This window comes from Panicum virgatum, chromosome 4K (assembly GCF_016808335.1).
Source record: "Panicum virgatum strain AP13 chromosome 4K, P.virgatum_v5, whole genome shotgun sequence".
In the NCBI taxonomy this organism is placed as follows: domain Eukaryota; kingdom Viridiplantae; phylum Streptophyta; class Magnoliopsida; order Poales; family Poaceae; genus Panicum; species Panicum virgatum.
In genome coordinates, this window is record NC_053139.1 from 43,045,317 (window position 1) to 43,066,810 (window position 21,494).

Here is a 21,494-nt window from a genome sequence, read left to right on the forward strand (position 1 = left end):
CGGTGACAGACGGAAGTTGCTGGTCTGGGTCTGAGCTCACTGGGGGAGTGACTGTCGTGGAGGCTCTCGTGCTGGCACTGCCTGGTAGAGGATCCGTAGAAGTCGTAACCGGGCCAGCAGAAGAAGTATCAACATCTGAAGAAGTGACCGCTGAGGCTGCCGGCTGCGTCGACTGTGGAAGCAGGGACTCCTCTACTGCTCCTCCCCCTGAAGGTGCTGCCTGAAGTGAGGTAGGGAGGGCGACCGACTGAACCGCTGACGGTGAGTCCTGAAAGAGTGTGGTCGCTGGCAGTGGTGAAAAGAGCGGACGACCGGCAGACCCAAAGAGTGCGGACATCGAGAACGTGGTCTCCGGTGTCGCTGTAGTGGCTGGAGCTGCAGTAGGGACTGGAGGAGGAGGAGGAGCTGGTGTGACTGCAAGCTGAGGTGCTCCTACACCCTGAAGTCCGGGCTGCTGCTGCTATGGGGCGAGTCCGGTGTGAGAGTAAAGCTGGGAGATCATCCCGAACATCGCCATCATGCCCTGCTGCATCTGCTGGAACTGAGCGTCTGTCCTCTGTGAAACTCTATCAATGAGGCCGACAAAACGCTCCTCTGTCGCTGCACGCTCTCGGGCTGCCTCTCTCTGAATAGTTGCAATCTGAGCCTCATGGACTCTCCTGGCCTCCTCCTGAGCAAGTCGGTCCTCCCTCTGCTGAGTCACGAGCTGCTGTAGTAGTGCGGTGAGCTCGGACGGCTGAGTCACCTGGGACTCAGAGACTGTAGCAACTGCTGAAGTCGGAGGAGCTGGCTCTCCGGACCCTCCTGCCTCGTGATCGTGACTGGCTGGGGCAGCTGGAGGAAAGTACTCTACGTCCTCGGAGGAGTCTGACTCAAGCTCAGACCAGTGAATCTCATCATCTCCCCCGGGAAGCTGTGCCTCGGCTGCCAGGAGTGCCTCATCCTCCTCTGCCACTCGTGCCTGTACCTCTGGTGACAGTCGAGCCATCGCAGCTCTATCTGCGTGTCTGCCCCTCCTCCTGTCCTGTGGAGCTGTGGGTCGGTAGACAGGGAACCTGGGAGCCTCGTCGTGACGGTAAGGGGCGCTGATGGGTGACTCTGCTGGCACTATCATAGAGCATATGTAACTGATCCAGTGCCCATAAGGAAACTGTCGCACCACACCCATCCCATCAGTGATCACATCCTCGATCTCAGCCAGAATAAAGTCAACTATGTCAAATGGCTCGTGAGTGAGGATGTGTAGGAGCAAGAGCTGCTGCAAACCTGTGAACCCCTCTGGGTAGCCACTCCTCGGTAACAGAGTCCTCCGGAGTGCCATGTGAACAGCGTATGCCTCTGGAGTCAGCAAGCTCGGCACTCTGGCGTAAGAGGCTGGGAACGGCTGGCGGAAGCACTGAGAGATCGCCTCGTGAGAAGGAGCAATCCCGCAAACCATTGCCCTACGGGGTGGATCTGAGTCCCCGTAAACCCTCTCGTGCAGCGAGACGTCGACCAGGTCAACTCCAAGTATACTAGCAATGGTCGCCCTCGACAATCCAAAGTCCTGCCCTCCAAACATGAAGTGCATGGCTCTGCGCTCGGGTGCTATCCAAGCTGTGGCGTAGAACACTCTGACCCAGTCCTCGATATAACGGTTCTGCTCCATCTCTAGCAGCCTGGGCAGTCCTCTGAAGTGAGCGAAGTGTGCTCTCACATCTGCTCCCCCTGCGGCTGTCCTCAGTGAGACCCAGTCAAGAACCCTGTGCTGGAAGATCCGGTGGCCCCTTCGCTGGAAAGTCTCATAGAAGCTGTCCTATAGCAGAGTCCAGAACCTCCTGTCGACTCTGCTGTCTCGGGTCACTGGGAACCAGACCTCCTCCTCAACACTCCACCTGAGCCTCTTGACCTTGGCTGCATTGGCTCGGGTCAAGTTCTGGAGCATCACACCTGGCTCCAGACGCACAACAGTGTCCATACGGAACACTACGCGCTCGGCCTCTAGGGCCTCGGCTCTGCAAGCTGCTGCTGCTGCTGCTGCGGACCTGCGGGGCTCCTGTGGCTGGTGTCCTCCCCGAGTCCTCGGTCCAGTGCGATGCTCTGTCTCTGGCGGGGAACCTCCCTCAGACGACTGCTGTGGAGAACTCTGCCCCTCTGACTGTGCTGCCTCTGAGTCAGAACCATCTGAATCTGTCGCTGCTGCTGCTGCTGTCGCGGCTCTGGTGGCCCTGGCACCTCTCACTCTGCCCATACCCCTGCCTCTGCCTCTGCCTCTGCCTCTGGGGTCCTCCCTGATCTGGAACGGACGAGCACGGCCTGATGCCTGCTCCTCGGCGGCCTTGGCCACCATCTCGGCCCTCTCGGCCTCCTTCTCTGCACGAGTCCGCTTGCGAGCGGGCTTCTCGACCACAACTTCCTTTCCCTTCCTCTTCTCGCGACCCATCTCTACTGGCGAAGGCAAGAACGTGGCGCGCGAGCGGTGCGAAAAGCGGCACGGGCAAACCCTCGAACAGTTTGCGTGCGCGAAGCGGTGGTGGCTGCGGCGTGAGAAAGCGAAGGCGGCGCGGCTGCGTGGGCTGCTCGACGTGTGGAACCTGCGGCTCTGAGTGCGTGGATGGCGTGGAGCACGGCGGCGCTTGGCGATGGAGGCACATGCGGGCGGCGCAGGGGCGAAGTGCAAGCGGCGGCGGCGGCTACGTGCGCAGGCGGCGCAGAGTGGTTGCGCGGGCGGCGCGGCGAGCGTGCGAGAACGGCGCACGGTGGTGGCAGCGCGGGCGCACGGTGACGGTGGAGGTACGGCGACGGCGCGAAGGGAAGGCGGAGCGCGAAGGGATCGAGTCGGGCGGCGGCGGCGTGAAGAGAGAAGGGAAACAGTGGCCGGTAGCGCGGGCAAGAGACATATATGACAGGTGGGACCCGCGATTTTCTTTAACACCGGTTGATCCGACGCATAGGGTTTGAACGCCGGTTGATTGCGTCGGTGCAGTTTACCCGAGACTCTACTAGATCTGTTTTTGAACGCCGGTTGAACCGATGATGCCAAAAGTGAACTCGTCGGTTGATTGATCAAAACGCCGGTTGATTGCTAGGTCTGGTCTGCATTAATGATCACCGGTTGATCCGATGCTCTGACTTTTGAATACGCCGGTTAAACGCCTGAAACTGCCTGAGCTGATACCCAACTTTAGTAACGCCGGTTAAACCGATGGTTATAAATCCATTAAGCGTCGGTTTAACCGGTGAAGCCGAAAAGCCCCTCACTCAGCTCACTCTTCTATGCTTAGTCCAATGAACTTATAAGATTCAAATAAACTCAAGTTAATGGACTTGCATAGGCGACTTTACCCCTCAAAATAAATAGGATAGCATACTAGCTTAAATAATTTTCTTTTCAAACAAGGAAAAGCTGCAAGAGAGACAAAGTGCCAAATAAAATGTATGAGCCATGTCATAGGAATATTGAAGATAGAAAGCTTCAAACTCATCATGACATTGCTCACTAGGCAATAACGCACCTAACACTTTGCTCTTTTCACTTTTCATGAATTAAGATCTTGTATATGAAACAAGTCTCATTTTCATCAAGTGATCTCCTTTGTGACCCTTACGCATGCAATGATAATGCAAACTAGAACCACATGCGAAAGTGAAATAAACATGAAGTGCACATCTATATGACAAGAAATGCATAACAAGAAATTAAGATCTACTTGTCAAGTTTGAACCCACGGGAAGCTTCTTCATGATGAGCCTTTCTACAAGCCTAGAGGAAAACAAGTGGACCACCACCTCTAGCTAAACCCTTGCTCATCACTATCTTACCATGGTTAGACAAGTGTCCTATATGTATGCATTTTTCTATATGACATGGCAACTTACATGACGTTTGCCGCATCTAACACATTAAGCTCATTCCTTAGCCTAATAAAGGTACTCTCGTCTAAAGGTTTTGTGAAAATATTCGCCAATTGCTCCTCGGATCTCACACCTTGAAGAGATATGTCTCCTTTGGCTTCGTGATCACGCAAGAAGTGATGGCGAATATCAATGTGCTTTGTGCGAGAGTGTTGAACCGGATTCTTGGCAATTTTTACGGCACTTTCATTGTCACAAAGGAGTGGTATCCTATCTAGTTTCACACCAAAGTCCAAAAGGGTTTGCTTCATATATAGAATTTGGGCACAACATGCACCGGCCGCTATATATTCCGCTTCCGCGGTGGACAAAGCCACGGAATTTTGCTTCTTACTTGACCAAGAAACTAGAGAACGCCCAAGCAAGTGGCAACCCCCGGAGGTACTCTTGCGATCCACACGGCTTCCGGCAAAATCCGAATCCGAGTATCCCAAGAGATCTAAGCTAGCGCCTTTGGGGTACCACAAGCCTATGCTAGGAGTGTGCTTGAGATACCGAAGGATCCTATTCACAGCCGAAAGGTGTGATTCCTTTGGGTTAGCTTGAAAGCGGGCACACAAGCACACACTAAACATTATATCGGGCCTAGATGCGGTAAGGTAAAGCAAAGACCCTATCATAGAACGATAGAGGGATTGATCAACCGATTTACCGTCCACATCCAAGTCGAGATGCCCATTGGTTGCCATGGGTGTCTTGATTGGCTTGCACTCATCCATCTTGAACTTCTTTAAGATATCTTTAGTATATTTTTCTTGATGGATGAATGTCCCTTCCCTCATTTGTTTGACTTGAAAACCAAGGAAGAAGGTCAATTCGCCAATCATGGACATCTCGAATTCCCTAGACATCATGGTAGCAAACTCATGGCTTAGTAAATCATTAGTTGAGCCAAAGATAATATCGTCAACATAAATTTGACAAATAAAGAGATCCCCGTTGACGTCTTTTGTGAACAACGTGGTGTCCACCCTCCCGATCTTGAAGCCTTGCATGATTAGGAAGTCACGAAGCCTCTCATACCAAGCCCTTGGAGCTTGTTTGAGCCCATAGAGTGCCTTGTGCAACCTATAAACATGGTTAGGATTCCTCGGATCTTCAAACCCGGGAGGTTGCTCAACATAAACAAGTTCGTTAATAACGCCATTTAAGAATGCACTTTTCACATCCATTTGATATAACTTAATGTTATGATGTGAAGAGTAAGCAAGAAGGATACGGATAGCTTCAAGTCTTGCGACCGGAGCAAAAGTTTCAACAAAATACAAACCTTCGACTTGAGAAAACCCTTTTGCCACAAGTCTTGCTTTGTTGCGTATCACCACCCCATGTTCATCTTGCTTGTTTCGAAAGACCCACTTAGTGCCAATGATATTCTTGTCTTTCGGAGGAGCTCCGAGGACCCAAACTTCATTGCGGGTGAAGTTGTTCAATTCTTCTTGCATGGCCATCACCCAATCCGAGTCCTCAAGCGCTTCCTCTATGCTAGTGGGTTCAATACAAGAAACAAACGAGTGATATTCGCAAAATGAAGCATGCTTAGAGCGAGTTCTTACTCCCTTTGAAGGACTACCAATGATTTGACCAATTGGATGATCCTTGGAGATGCGACCATGCTTCACTAGTGGTATTTGCGTGGATGCTTGTTGGGGTGGATCATGGGTGACTTGTGCTTGTGGTGGAACATTTTGCTCTTCTTGTTCTTGGACTTGGGGTGTTGGCATTGGCACATCTTCTTGAGGTAGTGGATCATCTTTTTCTTGATCTTTATCCGCTTGGGGTGCCGTGGAGGTGCTTTGTGTAGATGAGGAAGGTCCTCCCCCTTGATCATTGCCTTCATGCTCCTCTTCCGGCTTGATATCCCCAATGGACATATTTTTCAAAGCTTCATCAATCTCTTCATCACCTACATTTTCATAGCCAACAACCTCCTCTTGGGAGCCATTAGATTCATCAAACTCCACATCACATGTTTCTTCAACTAACCCGGAGGTTTGATTGAATACTCTATATGCTTTGGAGTTTGATGCATAACCAAGAAAGAAACCTTCATCACATCTACTCTCAAACTTACCGAGCCTTTTCTTCTTATAGATGAAGCATTTGCAACCAAAGACTCGAAAGTATGATATATTTGGTTTCATCCCGGTGATGAGCTCATATGGAGTTTTCTTGAGGAGTCGGTGAGGATACACTCGGTTGGATGCATGACACGCCGTGTTGATTGCTTCCGCCCAAAACTTCTCAGACGTGCCATAATCATCCAACATTGCTCTTGCTAGGGTGATGAATGTCTTGTTCTTTCTTTCCACCACTCCATTTTGTTGAGGCGTGTAGGTAGCGGAGAACTCATGCTTAATGCCCTCTTCATCGCACCATTCTTCAATCTTCATATTTTTGAACTCGGTGCCGTTGTCACTCCGGATCTTCACAATTGGGGAGTTGTACTCCCTTTGAGCTCTTCTTGCAAATGTCTTGAAGATTTCCGGAGTTTCACCCTTATCGCCTAGAAACATAACCCAAGTGTAACGTGAAAAATCATCAACAATTACTAGGCAATAGAGGTTACCACCAAGGCTCTTGTATGTAGTTGGACCAAAGAGATCCATGTGTAGAAGCTCGAGCGGCTTGGAGGTAGACAACATCGTCTTGATGGGATGATGTGTTGCTACTTGCTTCCCGGCTTGACATGCTTTGCATAATTTGTTCTTGTCAAATGTGACATCCTTCAAGCCGGTGATCATCCCTCTCTTGTGGGCTTTCTTGAGGTTGCTCATGCCAATATGAGCAATTCTTCTATGCCAAAGCCATCCAAGAGAAGACTTGGTGAAGAGGCATGTCATGGTGCTTGTTTGCTTTGACAAGAAATCCACCAAGTAAATGTTGCCATGCCTAAACCCCGTGAATACCAATGACTTGTCTTTTTCATGAGTTACTACAACACCATTCTTGTCAAAGGCACACGTTAGTCCAAGATCACACAATTGAGCAATTGAAATAAGATTAAAACTAAGTGCTTCTACAAACAAAACATTAGAAATAGATAAATCTTTAGAGATTGCTATTCTACCCAAACCTAAAACTTTTCCCCTTGAATTATCACCATAGGTGACATGTTCATGATCTCCGGGGTCTTCAAGAGTGGTGAACATGCTATCATTGCCGGTCATGTGTTGAGAGCAACCGCTATCAAGTACTCAATGTTTTCCATCGGCTTTGTAGTTCACCTACACACATGAGAATCACTTTTGAGTTTTAGGAACCCAAACAAGCTTTGGGCCTTGCACATGTGTGACAAGAGCTTTTGGGACCCAAAGTTGCTTGGGGAGCTTCTTCTTTGACTCCTTAGTGAGTTTGCCAATGAATTTGGCCTTCACCTTGCCCTTCACTTTACTCAAGAGAAAATGGTTATTTTGAAACATTGATGAGTAATTCTTGGGTAAATTAGGAAGAGGACGTGATGGTAAAGTGCACTCCCTAGTGTGGTGCCCGGTGACTTGGCAATGTTGGCAATATGAACCAACTTTCTTGATGAAGCTAATCTTGATCTCCGAAGAAGGAGTAGTAGCTATGTTTGGCTCCGGAAATGAACCAAGACCTCTCTTGCCATAGTCACGGGTATTGTTGAAGAGAATCTCCTTGTGGATGTATTCTCCTCTTGAGAGCTTCTCCACACTACTCTTGAGGCTTGCCACTTGATCCATCAATTCTTTTTCCCTAGAAGGTGCAAGCTCGGGCAAAGCATTAGTGGCATTTGCATTAATGAGTAGGTCATCACATGAAGTAGAAGCATTGACCTTCTCAATAGTTTCATGAGCAAAGTTATCAAGACTTGGGTTAATTGCTTCATAGGCAAATTCAAGTTCTTGATACTTGTGAGCCAACTCTCTATGCTCTTGTTTAAGCTTTTTGTGGCTCTCTTCAACTTGCTTAGCAAGTACAAGTGACTCATTGTGCTTTTTGAGCAAGTCATTGTACTTGCCAAGCAAATCGGAGTGGGCAAGCTCTAACTTGGCATGAGTGCTCTCAAGAACCTTGACTTTGCCCTTTTCCCTCTTGATGATGGATGTATACTCATTAATGAGGTTAGCAAACTCATTAGGGTCAAGCTCATCATCACTATCATCTTCACTCTCACATACCTTAGAGTTACCTTTGGCCATGAGGCACATTGGAGGTGGAGGTAGTGATGGTTCTTCATTTGTGAGGGCGATGGTGACGATGTCTTCTTCATCACTTGAATCTTCGCTTGATGAGACATCGATCACCCACTCTTGTTTTTCCACCAAGAAGCTTCTCTTGGTGTTGCCCTTTTTCTTTGGAAAGAGCTTTGTCTTCTTTTCATGGCTCCTCTTCTTCCCAAGCTTCTTGTTCTTGTTTTTCTTCTCATCCTCTTCATCATCGCTTGAATCATGGTGATGCTTGCTCTTGTTATCCTTGTTTCTTTTGTCCGGCTTGGGGCAATTTGGACGGATGTGGCCTTTTTCTCCACAATTGTAGCAAATTTTGTTCTTGACATCCATTGGCCGGAACATTCCCTTTTTAGAGTCAAAGTTGAAACCCTTCTTGTTGATCTTGTCATTCAAGCGTGTGAACTTTCTCATCATGAGAGCAAGTTCTCCATCATCTTCAGAATCGGATGAGCTTTCATGATGATCATCTTCTTCATTGCTTGAGCTTGAATCTTGCTTGATCACCTTGAGCTTGCGGGATTTGTTTGCCTTGGTCTTTAGAGCAATTGATTTGCTTGAAGTTGGCTCTTCGGACATACCAAGGATACTCATTTCATGAGCGCGAATTTCGCTCACAAGTTCTCCCACTTCCATTGTGTCAAGATTCTCCTTTTGAAGCATAGCATGAGAATCTTGCGATTGATGGAGGCACTATCAATTTTGGATATTTCAAGTGCATTAATGTCCTTGACAATGACATTCAAGCGAGAATACATATCATTGCAATTTTCATGAGCTAGCATTTTAAAGGAATCATACTTAGCTCTAAACAAGATATATTTTTGTTAACGGACTTTTGTGGAACCTTCATGGATTTCAATTAGCTCTTTCCATATATCACTTACTAAGTCCATGTCATTTACTCTAGCAAAGACTTCCTCACTAATGGCTTTGAAAATTGCATTTCTAGCCTTTGCATTCCATTTTAATTGTTCGGTGGTGGGAGTTCCGGTGAACCCGGTCTTAGTTGCCAACCACACTTCGGGGGCAATCGCATCAAGGTATGCGGCCATGCGAACTTTCCAATAGGCAAAGTTCTTGCCCTCGAAGTGAGGCGGCGAACCACCCATCTTGGCCATAGCTCTAGGCGGTGAAGCCTAATGATCCAAATGAGCAACGAGGCTCTGATACCAATTGTAAGGATCGATGGACCAAGAGGGAGGGTGAATTGGGCCTTTTTCAATTTCTAAAACGAAGTAAAGCAACCTTAACCTATGCAATGCTAGTAAGGCACCAATTCACCAACCGGATAACTAAGCTACCTACACAAGCTAAGAGAGAGAAAAAGAGAAGTGAAGCCTAGCAAGGTAGAGCTAAGTTATGATCTCTAAGTCAAGCACATGAATGAATTGCATGAAAGAAAATGCTTGAATAAAGAGAGTGGACAAGAGACGACCGGATTTTTCCTATGGTATCGATGTGTTGGCACACACCCCTAATCCACGTTGTGACACTCACAAAGAGTCTTGTCACCTCCCAAGTCACCGAGACGAGGGCGCTCACTAAGAGTCTCCGTTCACCATCCCGGCGTGGTGGAGATCAAGCCACGTACAATCTTCTTCTCCGGGCTCCCACAATCTTTGGCAAGCTCCACGAGAAACACCTCGATCACCAAGATTGCCTAGGTGATGCCAATCACCAAGAGTAACAAGCTAAGGCCTTCACTTGAGCAAGAACCGATCACCAAGAATGGATGCACACTAGCTTCTCTCTACTCAAGTCCTTAATCTTGCTTCTTGATTGATTGAATGCACAAGTATGTGAATGATGAAGCTCAAGGTGGCTCTTGACTATGTTATGAGTGTATGGATGTTGCCTGGTGTCAAGAGTGGGCGAAATGACCCATTGGAGGGGTATATATAGGCAGCTCACACAAATAGAGCCGTTGGAGAAAAGCTGCCAGAAAACTGCGTAGCGCCGGTTAATCCGACGTCCCTTCAATAGTCATCGTCGGTTTAACCGGTGAATGTAAACTGCCCCTTCTGAAAACTAGCCGTTACAACTTGGGCAGATTAACCGACGTATCATCGGTTTAACCGGTGAGTGTAGTTGTCTACTGATCAGCTGAAAAACCAAGTCTCTAGACAACTGCACCGACGTTAACTCAAACCTATGGTCGGTTTAACCGGTGAGTACAACTTCTGAATTCCTTTGAAAAAACCATCTCACTGGTCAATTGCACCGACGTCTTGATTTAAACAGCGTCGGTTTAACCGGTGTATAGAACTTGAAATACCCTGGAAAAACCAACTCTGGACTGATGCACCGACGTTAAATTCAAACACGTCGGTTTAAACGGTGTATTGAATTTGTCCAGACTCTGCTGACTTTGTTTAACCGACGTATAGAAAATTGAGAGCGTCGGTTAAACCGGTGTATAGACTTTTTCTGATTTTGTCTTTTTTGATTTGAGTCTTGAATGAAATCCAAATATTCTTGAGATATAAGTTGAGAACCACTTATTTGAACTTCTAGAAACCTGAGTGACCATAGTGTGCATCCATTTTCAAATGACCATGTCCATGCTCAAGTTACTTAGCCTTAACCCCTCTTAATAGTGCGATCACTACAAAACTATAAAACCTATACTAACCTAAGTGTCCTTCTCAACCTTATGACACTTAGGACTAGAAAGATCCTTAGTCTTGCTATATAAATGAGTTGAATACCGAGATCGCCTTTTTGAATAATGAAATTGAGGGGCCTCTTTTGACATATGACCAAATGAGCGATAATGATCTATTAAGCTGCACAAACTCATTAGTCACAATAATGGTTGTCATTAATCACCGAAACATACCTTGAGGGCCTAGATGCTTACAACCATGTACTTCAGCTGATCTCCATTTGGGTCGATGAGGACCACACCAGCTCCAGCCCACTTCTTGCGGACGGACCCGTCGAAGAAGAGTGTCCAGTGGGGCTCGGTGAAGACTGGTGTCCTGATTTTCGGCTCCGAGGGTCCAACGTTGAGGTCCGGACCCCCAGAATTGCTTGGGGAAGGAGTCCATTCCGCTATGAAATCAGCCAGGATTTGTCTCTTGACTGCATGGCGAGGCTGGAAGTCCAGTTGGAACTCAACCAACTCTGCTGCCCACTTGGCGATGTTGCTCGTGGTGTTGGAGTTGTGCAGGATCGCTCTTAGCGGGTAAGAGGTCACTACGACAACTCGGTGTGCCTGAAAGTAGTGGCGCAGTTTCCTGGATGCAATAAGTATGGCATAGATAAGCTTATGCGTCTCAAGATACCTGGCCTTCGCCTCGTGGAGGACTTCACTGACGTAGTAGACCGGCTTTTGGACGGACCGAACCCTGGCGACTAGGTCCGGTTCGCCTTTATCCACCACGTCAGGTCCTTGGGCCCCCAACGGTTCTGGGTTCCCACTGGGATGAGGCTCCTCCGGACCCCCTTGTCCGGGGTCCGGACCTTCAGGCAGAGGTGAGGCTGACAGACCCCCATGTCCAGGGTCCGACTCACCATCCTTGGCCAGGGAGACCCTGGTGTCCCCCTAGCGAGCTTGCTCCGTCCTCTCGGCGACCAGCACCATGCTAACCACCTCTGCAGATGCAGCAAGATACAGAAACAACGTCTCACCGGGCTCTGGAGCCACCAATACTGGCAGTGTGGTGAGATGCTGCTTCAGCTCCTGGAAGGCTTGCTCAGCCTCTTCGGTCCAAGAGAATGGACCGGACCTCCTCAATAGCTTGAAGAAGGGAAGAGCCCTCTCAGCCAGCCTCGATATGAAGCGGCTAAGAGCGGCGAGAGATCCAGTAAGCTTCTGGACGTCCTTGATGCGGCCAGGTGGCCTCATCACCTCAATCGCCTTGATCTTGGTTGGGTTTGCCTCGATGCCTCGATGTGAGACCAGGAAACCCAGCAGCTTCCCTGCCGAGACGCCGAAGATGCACTTCTCGGGATTCAACTTCGTGCGCGTGGTGCGCAGTCGGTCGAAGACGAGGGACAGGTCCTCAACTAGTGTTGACCCTACCTTAGTCTTGACCACAATGTCATCAACATACACCTCAACAATATCTCTAATTAGATTACAGAAGGTTTTGTTCATAGCTCGTACAAACGTGGGTAAGGCATTCCTCAGACCATATGGCATGACAATATAGCAATAAAGCACATCTACTGTTACAAAAGCAGTATGCCTCCTATCCTCTCTAGACATCTGAATCTAGTGGAAACCAGAGTATGCATCTAGGAAAGACAAAAGGTCACACCTGGAGGTTGAGTCCACGATCTGATCGATACGTGGAAGAGGATAGGGGTCTCTAGGACATGCCTTGTTGAGGCTGGTGTAGTCGATGCACATCCGAAGCTTCCTGTTGGCCTTTGGGATGACGACCGGGTTGGCCAACCACTCGGGTGGTGGACCTCCTCGATGAAGCCAGCGTGAAGGAGCTTGCGGACTTCTTCACGGATGAAGTTTTGCCGCTCCACGGACTGCTTCCGAGGCTTCTAGCGCACCGGCGTGGCGTCAAGGTAGATCCTCAGATTGTGCTCGGTCACTTCCCTAGAGATCCTGGGCATCTGTAACGGTTCCCAGGCGAATACGTCCACATTTTCCTGGAGGAAAGTGATAAGCGCGTCTTCCTATTTCTCCTCTAGGTTTCCCGCGATGCGGGTGGTCCTGGAGGAGTCCGCTCCGATCTGCACCGTCTTCACGGGAACATCGTCCGGATCAGACGGCAGAACCTTAGGTGCCTTTGTAGGCGCCCTGGGTTGCGAGGTGGATGGGTCCTCCTCGGAACATGCAGCCTCTGCCACTAGAGCATGCAGTCAACTGCAGCGACGGCAGCGGTGCGGTCACCCCGCACGGTGAGGACGCCGGCAGGGGAAGGCATCTTCAAGACCAAATACCCGTAATGGGCAATTGCCATGAAGCGGTAGAGAGCCGGCCGGCCAATGATGGCGTTGAACGGGAGGTTCACCTCCGCCACATCGAACTGAACGCTCTCTGTGCGGAAGTTCTCCTCGGTCCCGAACGTGACCGGCAATGTGATGCTCCCCAGAGGGAACACCGGACGTGGGCCCACTCCGGAGAATGGGCGAGATGGAGTAAGCTTGGACTCCGGGATCTACAGCTGCTTGAATGCTGCATAGCTGATGATGTTGAGGCCGGCCCCACCGTCGTTCAGCATGTGATAGAGCCTGATGTTAGATATGACAGGGGCGGTGACTAGAGGTAGTACACCAGCCCCGGCCATGTTCTCCGGGCAGTCGGATGGCCTAAAAGAGATTGTGGTGTTCATCCACCTCTGGTGCGGCGCCGCCTTCGGGACCCCCGGCTTCACCGAAAGAACCTCTCGACGAAGGGTCTTCACGTCCCGCCGGGAGACAAGCTCCCAACTTCCGCCGTACATTACGTACAGCTTCTTGCGGCGGTCGTCATTGTCGGAGTCAGAGTTGTCGTCGTGGTATACGCCCTTCAGCTCCCGAGCAGGGGATTGGTACCCCAGCTCCTTCTCCCCGACTGCGGCCCCGCTATCGGAGGCCTTCTCCTTACCAGGCCGCTGGCGAGGAGGCGGTGAGCCATCCTTGGAGGATTGCTCACGCCGCCCACTGACCCGCTTCGCAAGCTTCTGGATCTCGCGGCAGTCAGCGGCGCTGTGGCGAGCGGTGGGATGCACTGGGCATGAACCTCTGCTGCCACCTTGCGGGCGAGGGCGCTTGCCATGAGCATTCTGGTCCCCAGCCGCTACCGCAATAGCTGGTGCCGCTGCTGCAACGGCTGGACCGCCAGGTTGCTGCTCCCCGCGACTCCGGTTCTTGTTCTTATTCTTCTTGCCACCGCCCTGGGCGGTAGCTCCGGAGCCACCAGCTTTGGTGTCTCCGTCTTGGGGGGCTGAGTGCCATGCACGGCCCTCAGCGGCCCTGGCACACTTGTCTGCCAGGGAGAAAAGTGTGGTAACGCTTTCCACCTCGTGCGTCGCCAGCTTCTCGAGCATCTTCTCATCACGTACCCCCTGACGGAAAGCAGTGATAATAGACGCGTCAGAGATACGAGGAATGGTACCCCGTACCTTGGTGAAGCGCGAGATGAATGCCCGGAGCGTCTCCCCGGGTTTCTGCCTCACGGCGTGGAGGTGAGCCTCCACACCATGCTGCTGGTATGCACTGGCGAAGTTTGCAGTGAACCTCGCACAGAGCTCTTCCCAGGACTGAATGTCCCAGGAGTGAGGTTCATGAGCCAAGTCCGGGCTGGCCCGGTCAAGGCTACATGAAAGTAGCTTGCCATGACGGCGTTGTTACCACCAGCTGCTGTGATGGCGGTAACGTACACCTGCAGGAACTCCGACGGGTTAGTGGTACCGTCGTACTTCTCCGGCAGGTGCGGGCGGAACTTGGACGGCCATGCCACCGCGCGGAGGTGGTCTGCCAGCGCAGCCCAACCCACCCCAGCCACCGGGGTGCCCGCCTGTATCCGGGCGTTCACCGGAGGCTTGGGTGCTACCACGTCCAAGTCAGCATTGAGGTTGCGGCCCTTAATGTTGAGACAGCGCTCTCACGCCCTCTCCACGGAGATGCGGGCGTCCTCACCCGCACGCCTACGGTTGAGCTCCGCCAGCAAATCTTCTGTTCGTGCACCCCTCACTGTAGGGGAGCGCACAAATGCCGACGCACCGCCCTGGCGCTAGTGGTAGGGTACCACCGCATTGCCAGGCGGAGGTCGTTGCCCAGTCCTTGCAGAACTGGGGGAGGCCTGAGCCAGATGGAGGAGACAGTCAACGTCGTCCCGCCACTGCCTCAGGGCATCTGGCGAGGCTGCAGCAGCCGGAGGGTTGCGAAACAACACCCTGGCCGCCACCAGCGCTCCACCACTCGCAGATTGTGAGGGGGCCCTTGATGGGCGCTCTGACTCTTGCCGGCGAGCAGCGCGCGCTACCGTCGACGGTGGCTGCTCCACGGGCACGGTTGCCCCTGGAGCAGGAACGCGAGAGGCGTGTGGCGTGGAGGACGCCACACCTTCTGTCATCTCCACGTCGTCCACTCGAACCATGGAGACGAGCAAGAGATGAACTCCAACCAGCTACTCCCCCTACCTGGCACGCCAAATGTCGTGGTGTGGCAAACCACAACCGGGTGGCGGAATGCACCCGCCTAAACCCAGAGGGTGAGTACTCGGGGGTTAGCTAGTATTAGTTCAATCTCGCTCAAGAACACGATGAACACAGCAGATTTAGAGTGGTTCGGGCCGCCGGAGCGTAATACCCTACGTCCACTGTGTGTTGTATTGCTTTGTCTCGAGAGAGCCTGCGAGAGTTTGATGCTGAGTCCAGCGTGCGTCTGTGTGTGCTTGAGAGAGCCTGCTGTGTATAGCGAGCGCCTCTCTTTTATATCTCAAGGGGGGCGCATACATGGTCGTTGGGTCCCCGACAAGTGGGCCCAATCGGTGCAGTATAAAATAACGTACTGTTCATACATTATGGTGTTGCAGGCGAAAGAGATCTCTCCCCTGGATTTCCTTGCCTGCTCCTTGAATCCCCCGTCCAGCATGACCAGGCGTTGTCTTGTCGAAACGGCACCAGGCGTAGCTAGCGGCGTCGCCTGCCATGTAGCTGAACGGGCCGTGTATCTTGCAGCGTAGGCGGCATGATGGAAAAGTGACGTGCCGTCGTATCCAATTAATGCAGCAGACGGGCTCTGCGCGGGTGCGGCGTAGGCGGCTGCACTGTGTACCTCGGTAAAATGCGGTCTACAGTGAGGCCTGACAAAGGCTGTCCCGCGTGCCGCGGCGGCAGAGCACGCCTCAACCACCCGCATTGAATGCGGTGGGTGGGCGAGCCTTCTAGTGGAAGACTCGCGCCCGCGCCCGTGCCTGCGGGACACGTGGAGCCTCCGGACCCCCTCCCGGCGGTATGCTGGCTCTACGCGCGTGGGAGGTCCGGACAGACGTGGGGAGGTCCCGGACCCCATAGGGGTCCGGGCCCTCGGTCGTTGGCTCGGAGCTTTCCCTCCTCAGGGACACGTGACGTCACCGGACCCGTCCCAGAGCTGGGAGCGGGTCCGGGGCCGTTGGTCCGGTGAGGTGGAAGCCTGACCCGTGGGGCCCGCCAGCTCCGCCCCTTATGGCGTAGTTGTGGATGACTACTCGAATAGTCGTGGATAACTATGCGAGTCCTACCTTGTTGCAGTAGAAGTGGGTATCCCTACTACAGGGTACTGACAGCAATCATACCTAGAAAGTGGCGCAGTTGCAAGTCTGCTAGGTAGATTTGTTAAAAAACGTGGCAATTTGCGGATCCAATGCTGAGTCTGTTTCATCAAGAAAATGAAGCTAGTTCTTAATTCAAGCAGAGTTTTATCACAAGTTCATGTAGCACGAACCATGGAATTGTCTCGTTCGGCGAGCAAGTCAGCATGCGATCTCACTCGACTAAAAGCTAGAATTTAAAATGTTGCCAGGAGCCTTTTAAGCTAATTACAGTTACTATAATTCACCATGAGTAAGTTACATGTAGTGTACCAAAAATCCGGCTGGTGAAGTAGAGTTAGTGTACACCAAGAATCCAAAATATGAACATCTTACAACAACAAATTTCCCCTACAAAACTAAGAATTTAGGCAGGGAGAGCTGCCGCCGGTGTGGCTGGGGGAACCCTGTTCTCGACAGGGATCTCCACAAACTCGGAAAGAATTGCTCGGAACTCATCTCCGGTCAATGTTTCCTTCTCAATGAGCACCTCAACGATCTTGTCAATCGCTTCCCTGTTGTTCCTAATGTGGCTCAAAGCGATCTCATAGGCCTCATCTGACAACCGCTTCACAGCCGAATCAATGTCCTCCGCGAGCTTCTCCGACATGGAGTTCCTTGCCATCATTCTCATTATGACATCCCCACTCTGTGCTCCACCCTCCATCAGAGACCATGGGCCGATCTCTGACATACCGAAAGTTACGACCATCTGAATAAACATTATCATCTCAGTACAGTCAGCGACAAAGATTAAGTCAATATTTGAGACAAAAGGTATACAGATTTCCGTCAATTTTAGCAGGCTCTGGCATGTTGCGGCATGAATTTTTAGAATTCATTTCGTAGATATCAGTCAGAAACCACAAATGATTCATAAGGAATTGCAAAGTTCTGGCTACTATTTCCAGTTTATATTAATAAAGCCACATATAAAGGGAGCATACCTGCTTGGCTAAGCCGGTGATTTGCTGCAAGTCACCAGCTGCTCCCGTTGTCACCTCAGGCTCTCCAAATATGACCTCCTCGGCAGCTCTACCACCAAGACCACCAACAATTCTGGCAAAGAGTTGCTGCCTGGAGATCAGCGTTGGGTCATCCATCGGGATAAACCATGTAAGACCGCGAGCTTGACCCCTTGGAACTAAGGTAACCTTTTGGACGGGATCATGGCCAGGTGTCAAAGTTCTGCAAAGAGATTTCCATAAATGAATGAGATTGCATAGAAATTTGACATGGAATGTTACCAAAAAAATAACAGAAAAAAGGCACACAAATAACTCAAAACTGAAACCATAAAGATATCATATGCTTCTCAGAGGACAACAACAGAAATAAAAAAAGGAGCCACTTAGTACATACACCACAGGAACGGGCCATTAGTTAAATATAAAAGGTAGAAGTTGTACTCTATTCCAACACCAAATAACTGCCCTATTGTTCTTCTAATTACCAGACCATTTAAGACAAGAAAATTAGCTAGCCAGCTTTACAAACCACATTAACACACATACTACCTAGAGTAATTGAAATAATTCAAATGCCAAACAGGTTATCTAGGAAACCCACCAACCTAAAGTAACTCAATTACAATCCAATACTTAAGACAAAGGAGAAAATATCTGCAAAGAGGAAGATTCAAAGAAAATGCCATCTCTTACCCGCAAATCGCATGCCCAACTTCATGGTAAGCAACAAGACTTTTGCTCTTCCCATCTGTCATCACAGTTCCTTCCATGCCAGCCACTATTCTGTCAATTGAATCATCAATCTCTTTTGAAGAAATTGCTGTCCTCCCACGTCGGCCTGCCAGTATGGCTGCTTCATTCAGAAGGTTTGCCAAGTCTGCTCCACTGAACCCAGGGGTTCTCATTGCTATGACATCAAGAGAAACATCAGGATCAAACTTCTTGTTGCCACCGTGCACTTTCAGAATCTCTGTCCTTCCACGTACATCAGGAACATCGACAGACACCTGGGCAACAAATTTCAAATTAACATCAAGATAGCTTTCAGGTAGTGAATGAAAGATGACTCAAGCTCTGAACTAAATAGATCAGGCGATCAGCTTAGTAATAGGAAAAAATAAAAAAAAGCTAGACAAACCTAAGAGGAACTAGGTGGAGGCAATCAGCTTAGTAATCTACTCCCTCCATTCCAAATTATAGGTCATTTAGGCTTTTCTAGATACATAGTTTTTGCTACGAATCTAAACATAGAGTATATCTGGATGCATAAATAGAATTGTGCACCTAGAAAAGCCAAAATGACCTATAATTTGGAATGGAGGAGTACAAAGGAAACAATATGGGTGTTGAACTTTACGCTATAAAATGGTTGGACTTAATTTTTGAAAGCATGTAGTTGACAACTCCACTAAGACAGAAAAATAAATCATGATCAAACATAATGATTTTAACTGGAAAAAACACTTACTTAACTAGTTAACTGTGTTAGGAATGGAATGCATTGACAGATAGAATGCAAACAAATGTTAACATCCAAAATTCCAAATAAAAAACTAACCTGTCTGTCAAAGCGTCCAGGCCTAAGTAAAGCAGAATCCAATATGTCAGCTCGGTTAGTGGCAGCAATAACAATAATTCCAGTGTTTCCCTCAAAACCATCCATCTCAGTCAACAGTTGGTTAAGAGTCTGCTCCCTTTCATCATTTCCACCACCAATACCTGTACCTCTTTGCCTACCAACAGCATCAATTTCATCAACAAACACTATGCAAGGAGCATTCTCCTTTGCCTTCTTGAAAAGATCACGGACTCGAGAAGCACCAACACCAACAAACATCTCCACAAACTCAGAGCCCGAAATTGAGAAAAATGGCACACCCGCCTCTCCAGCAATTGCCTTGGCAAGCAAAGTTTTACCAGTTCCAGGTGGACCAACAAGAAGAACACCTTTAGGAATGCGAGCACCAACAGCAGTGAATCTTTCAGGCTTCTTCAAGAACTCGACCACTTCCATGAAGTCTTGCTTTGCTTCATCAACGCCAGCAACATCATCAAATGTAACACCAGTGTTGGGTTCCATCTGAAACTTGGCCCTAGATTGACCAAAACCAAGGGGAAAGCCAGGACCATTGGGTCCACCAAGGCCACCTTGTGCCCTTCTTGACAGCAAAAATAGACCACCAATGAGGATAAGGGGGAATGCCAAATTTCCGATAAGGTTGAACAGAAGGGAACCAGAGTCCTCCTGGTTGCTGTGTGCGGCGAAGTCAATGTTCTTTTCCCTCAACTTCTGAAGAAGCTCCTGGCTTAGACCTGGAAGCTGCACACGGACTCTCTGCACACGATTGCCGAGCTCAGGAGAGATGGCCTCCACGATAGCAATTGTTCCATTCTCAAACAAATCAACCTTCTTCACTCTGTCCTTGTCAAGATACTCAAGGAACCTCGAGTAAGACATCCTTGAGGAAGAGACACCCTGCTCATCAGCAAGAGCTTTCTTAGCACCCAACAGGGTGGGCAGCCCAACTCCAAGGTTCCCAAGCGCAAGTTTAAGGAACTTCCTTCTGCCATCACTCGTCTTGTTCTCCAAGGAAGCAGTCACTGACACCGGCCTTTGCGTAACGCCGCTTGAAGTAAGTACTGAGAAGGGAAGCACCGCCTTTGAAGCAAGGCTCATAGATGGCGGCACCATCTTTGCTCACTGAAAAATGGACGGACACCACGTCAACAAGAGAAAATAACAGCTGCTGCAAAGTAAAACAAGAGGGGGGGGGGGGGGGGTTCCAATTCAATCTGTCAATCACGGGTACAATTTTTAAGAACAAGTAAACACGTAATATGATTCAGAAGAAGAGTTTCTATTCAAGAGCTACTAGTAATTAAATGAACTACAAGTGCCCCAACCATTCTGTCCCTTGCTCAACTGCAAGTCTGCAAGCAGGTACAATCTTTTTTTCTCGAACACGCAGGAGAGCTGCGTGTCTTTGTATTAAGAGAAGAAGCAGGTACAATCATCAGCCTACTAAAGTATGATCATCCATATACGGTAACCCGTCACGCCTTCTCCTTGAAAATCGGCAAGCTAACTCAACAGAACAAGCTTTTTCCTACTGGTGGATCCTAGTTTAGCACGACACACCGCCACTCCTACTTCTCCCTCTAGCCAAAAAAGATGCTCCAGAGCACGTTCCCACCCCCAAAAATCAAGCAAGATAAAAGCAGCTTGAGAACTCCAACCCGGCGCTAGAATCAATCACCAAAACGCACACGGAATCGAAGGCGCGCGCGCACCTGTGCGTGTGGACCGGAGCCGGAGCCTGGAGGAGGGGGAAGCCGAGGAACTAGGGGACGGAGGGAGCGGGCGGAGTGTATAAGTAGGCGAGCACACTGGCGAGGCGTAGGGGGCGCAGATTTTTCGAGCTCCCCCTCCGCTTGTTCAGGCTCCCGGTGCGCGGTTGCGTGGGGATTATCTCGCCGAAGGAGAGAGGTCGGGGGGTGGGGTTGGGGAGAGGGGCGACGTGGGCGGCTCGGCGGCCACAGCGTCGGTCGATAAGAAAGAGATGAGCCCACATAGACGGAGCTGCAGGGAGACTTGCAGGAGCCAAGAAGCCCAGCCGCCCAGGTGCTGGCTCCTAGCTCCTGGAGGTGAGTGAAGAAATATCAGGAACTCTTCCTGGTCCAAGTGAAAAATCTCGGCTTTTTTGGGGCGTCATTCAGGTGTCGTGGCAACTGAACTGAACTCAAATTATTCAAAAAAAAACTGAACTCAAATCATGTTTTTTTTCTGATAAGAAAACTCACGTTATTACGTTGGAAGTACTTGGACTGCTTGCTTGGAACCAGCCGGAAACGCCAGTGGCTGCAAGTAGCATTAGCTGTTCGTAACCCCGCCGTCCATTTCCTTGCACGGCCGCCCAGTGGAATTCACGATTTCGCACTGCAACCATCAGTGGTTCAGCACTGCCACTCGATGTATGGCCGCATGTATCGGTTAGTTTTAAACAATCGGGGTAAAATTCTTCATGTCGGCCGCGAGCTGTTTTCACCGCCCACAGTAGATGGATTTTTTTTTAAGGCGCAATAGGTGAATGTTTGCACGAATAACGCAGTATTATTATCACCCTCAGCCTCTCTAGTCGCTGCACAGTACAAATGGAGTTCTACTTCTTCGAATCAACAACGCTACCACAAAACTTGTAT

The 21,494-nt window shown here is 49.9% G+C and overlaps 1 protein-coding gene across 2 annotated transcripts; it reads right to left on the reverse strand.

The window, feature by feature from the left end:
• Positions 1-16,510: 16,510 nt before the first annotated feature.
• On the reverse strand, positions 16,511-20,916 carry LOC120704176 (ATP-dependent zinc metalloprotease FTSH 2, chloroplastic). Of its 2 annotated transcripts, XM_039988482.1 has the most exons (5): positions 20,586-20,916; positions 18,853-19,995; positions 17,988-18,301; positions 17,274-17,514; positions 16,511-17,038 (listed from the first exon to the last, which is right to left on the reverse strand). In XM_039988482.1, the coding sequence occupies exons 2-5, from the start codon at positions 19,984-19,986 to the stop codon at positions 16,694-16,696; spliced, it is 2,034 nt and encodes a 677-aa protein (XP_039844416.1). In that variant the 5' UTR covers positions 19,987-19,995; positions 20,586-20,916; the 3' UTR covers positions 16,511-16,693. The 2 variants fall into 2 exon arrangements, with proteins under 2 accessions (XP_039844416.1, XP_039844417.1); XM_039988483.1 differs by lacking the exon at positions 20,586-20,916 and having other exon boundaries at positions 18,853-20,015.
• Positions 20,917-21,494: the final 578 nt, after the last annotated feature.

Excerpts from the sequence above, each read along its gene's own strand:
- LOC120704176 (XM_039988482.1), bottom strand. The coding sequence starts at position 19,986 with ATGGTGCCGCCATCTATGAGCCTTGCTTCAAAGGCGGTGCTTCCCTTC. Across the intron at positions 17,515-17,987 it reads GTTGGGCATGCGATTTGCGG|AACTTTGACACCTGGCCATG; the intron begins GTAAGAGATGGC and ends ATCTCTTTGCAG. Across the intron at positions 17,039-17,273 it reads TCACCGGCTTAGCCAAGCAG|ATGGTCGTAACTTTCGGTAT; the intron begins GTATGCTCCCTT and ends ATGTTTATTCAG.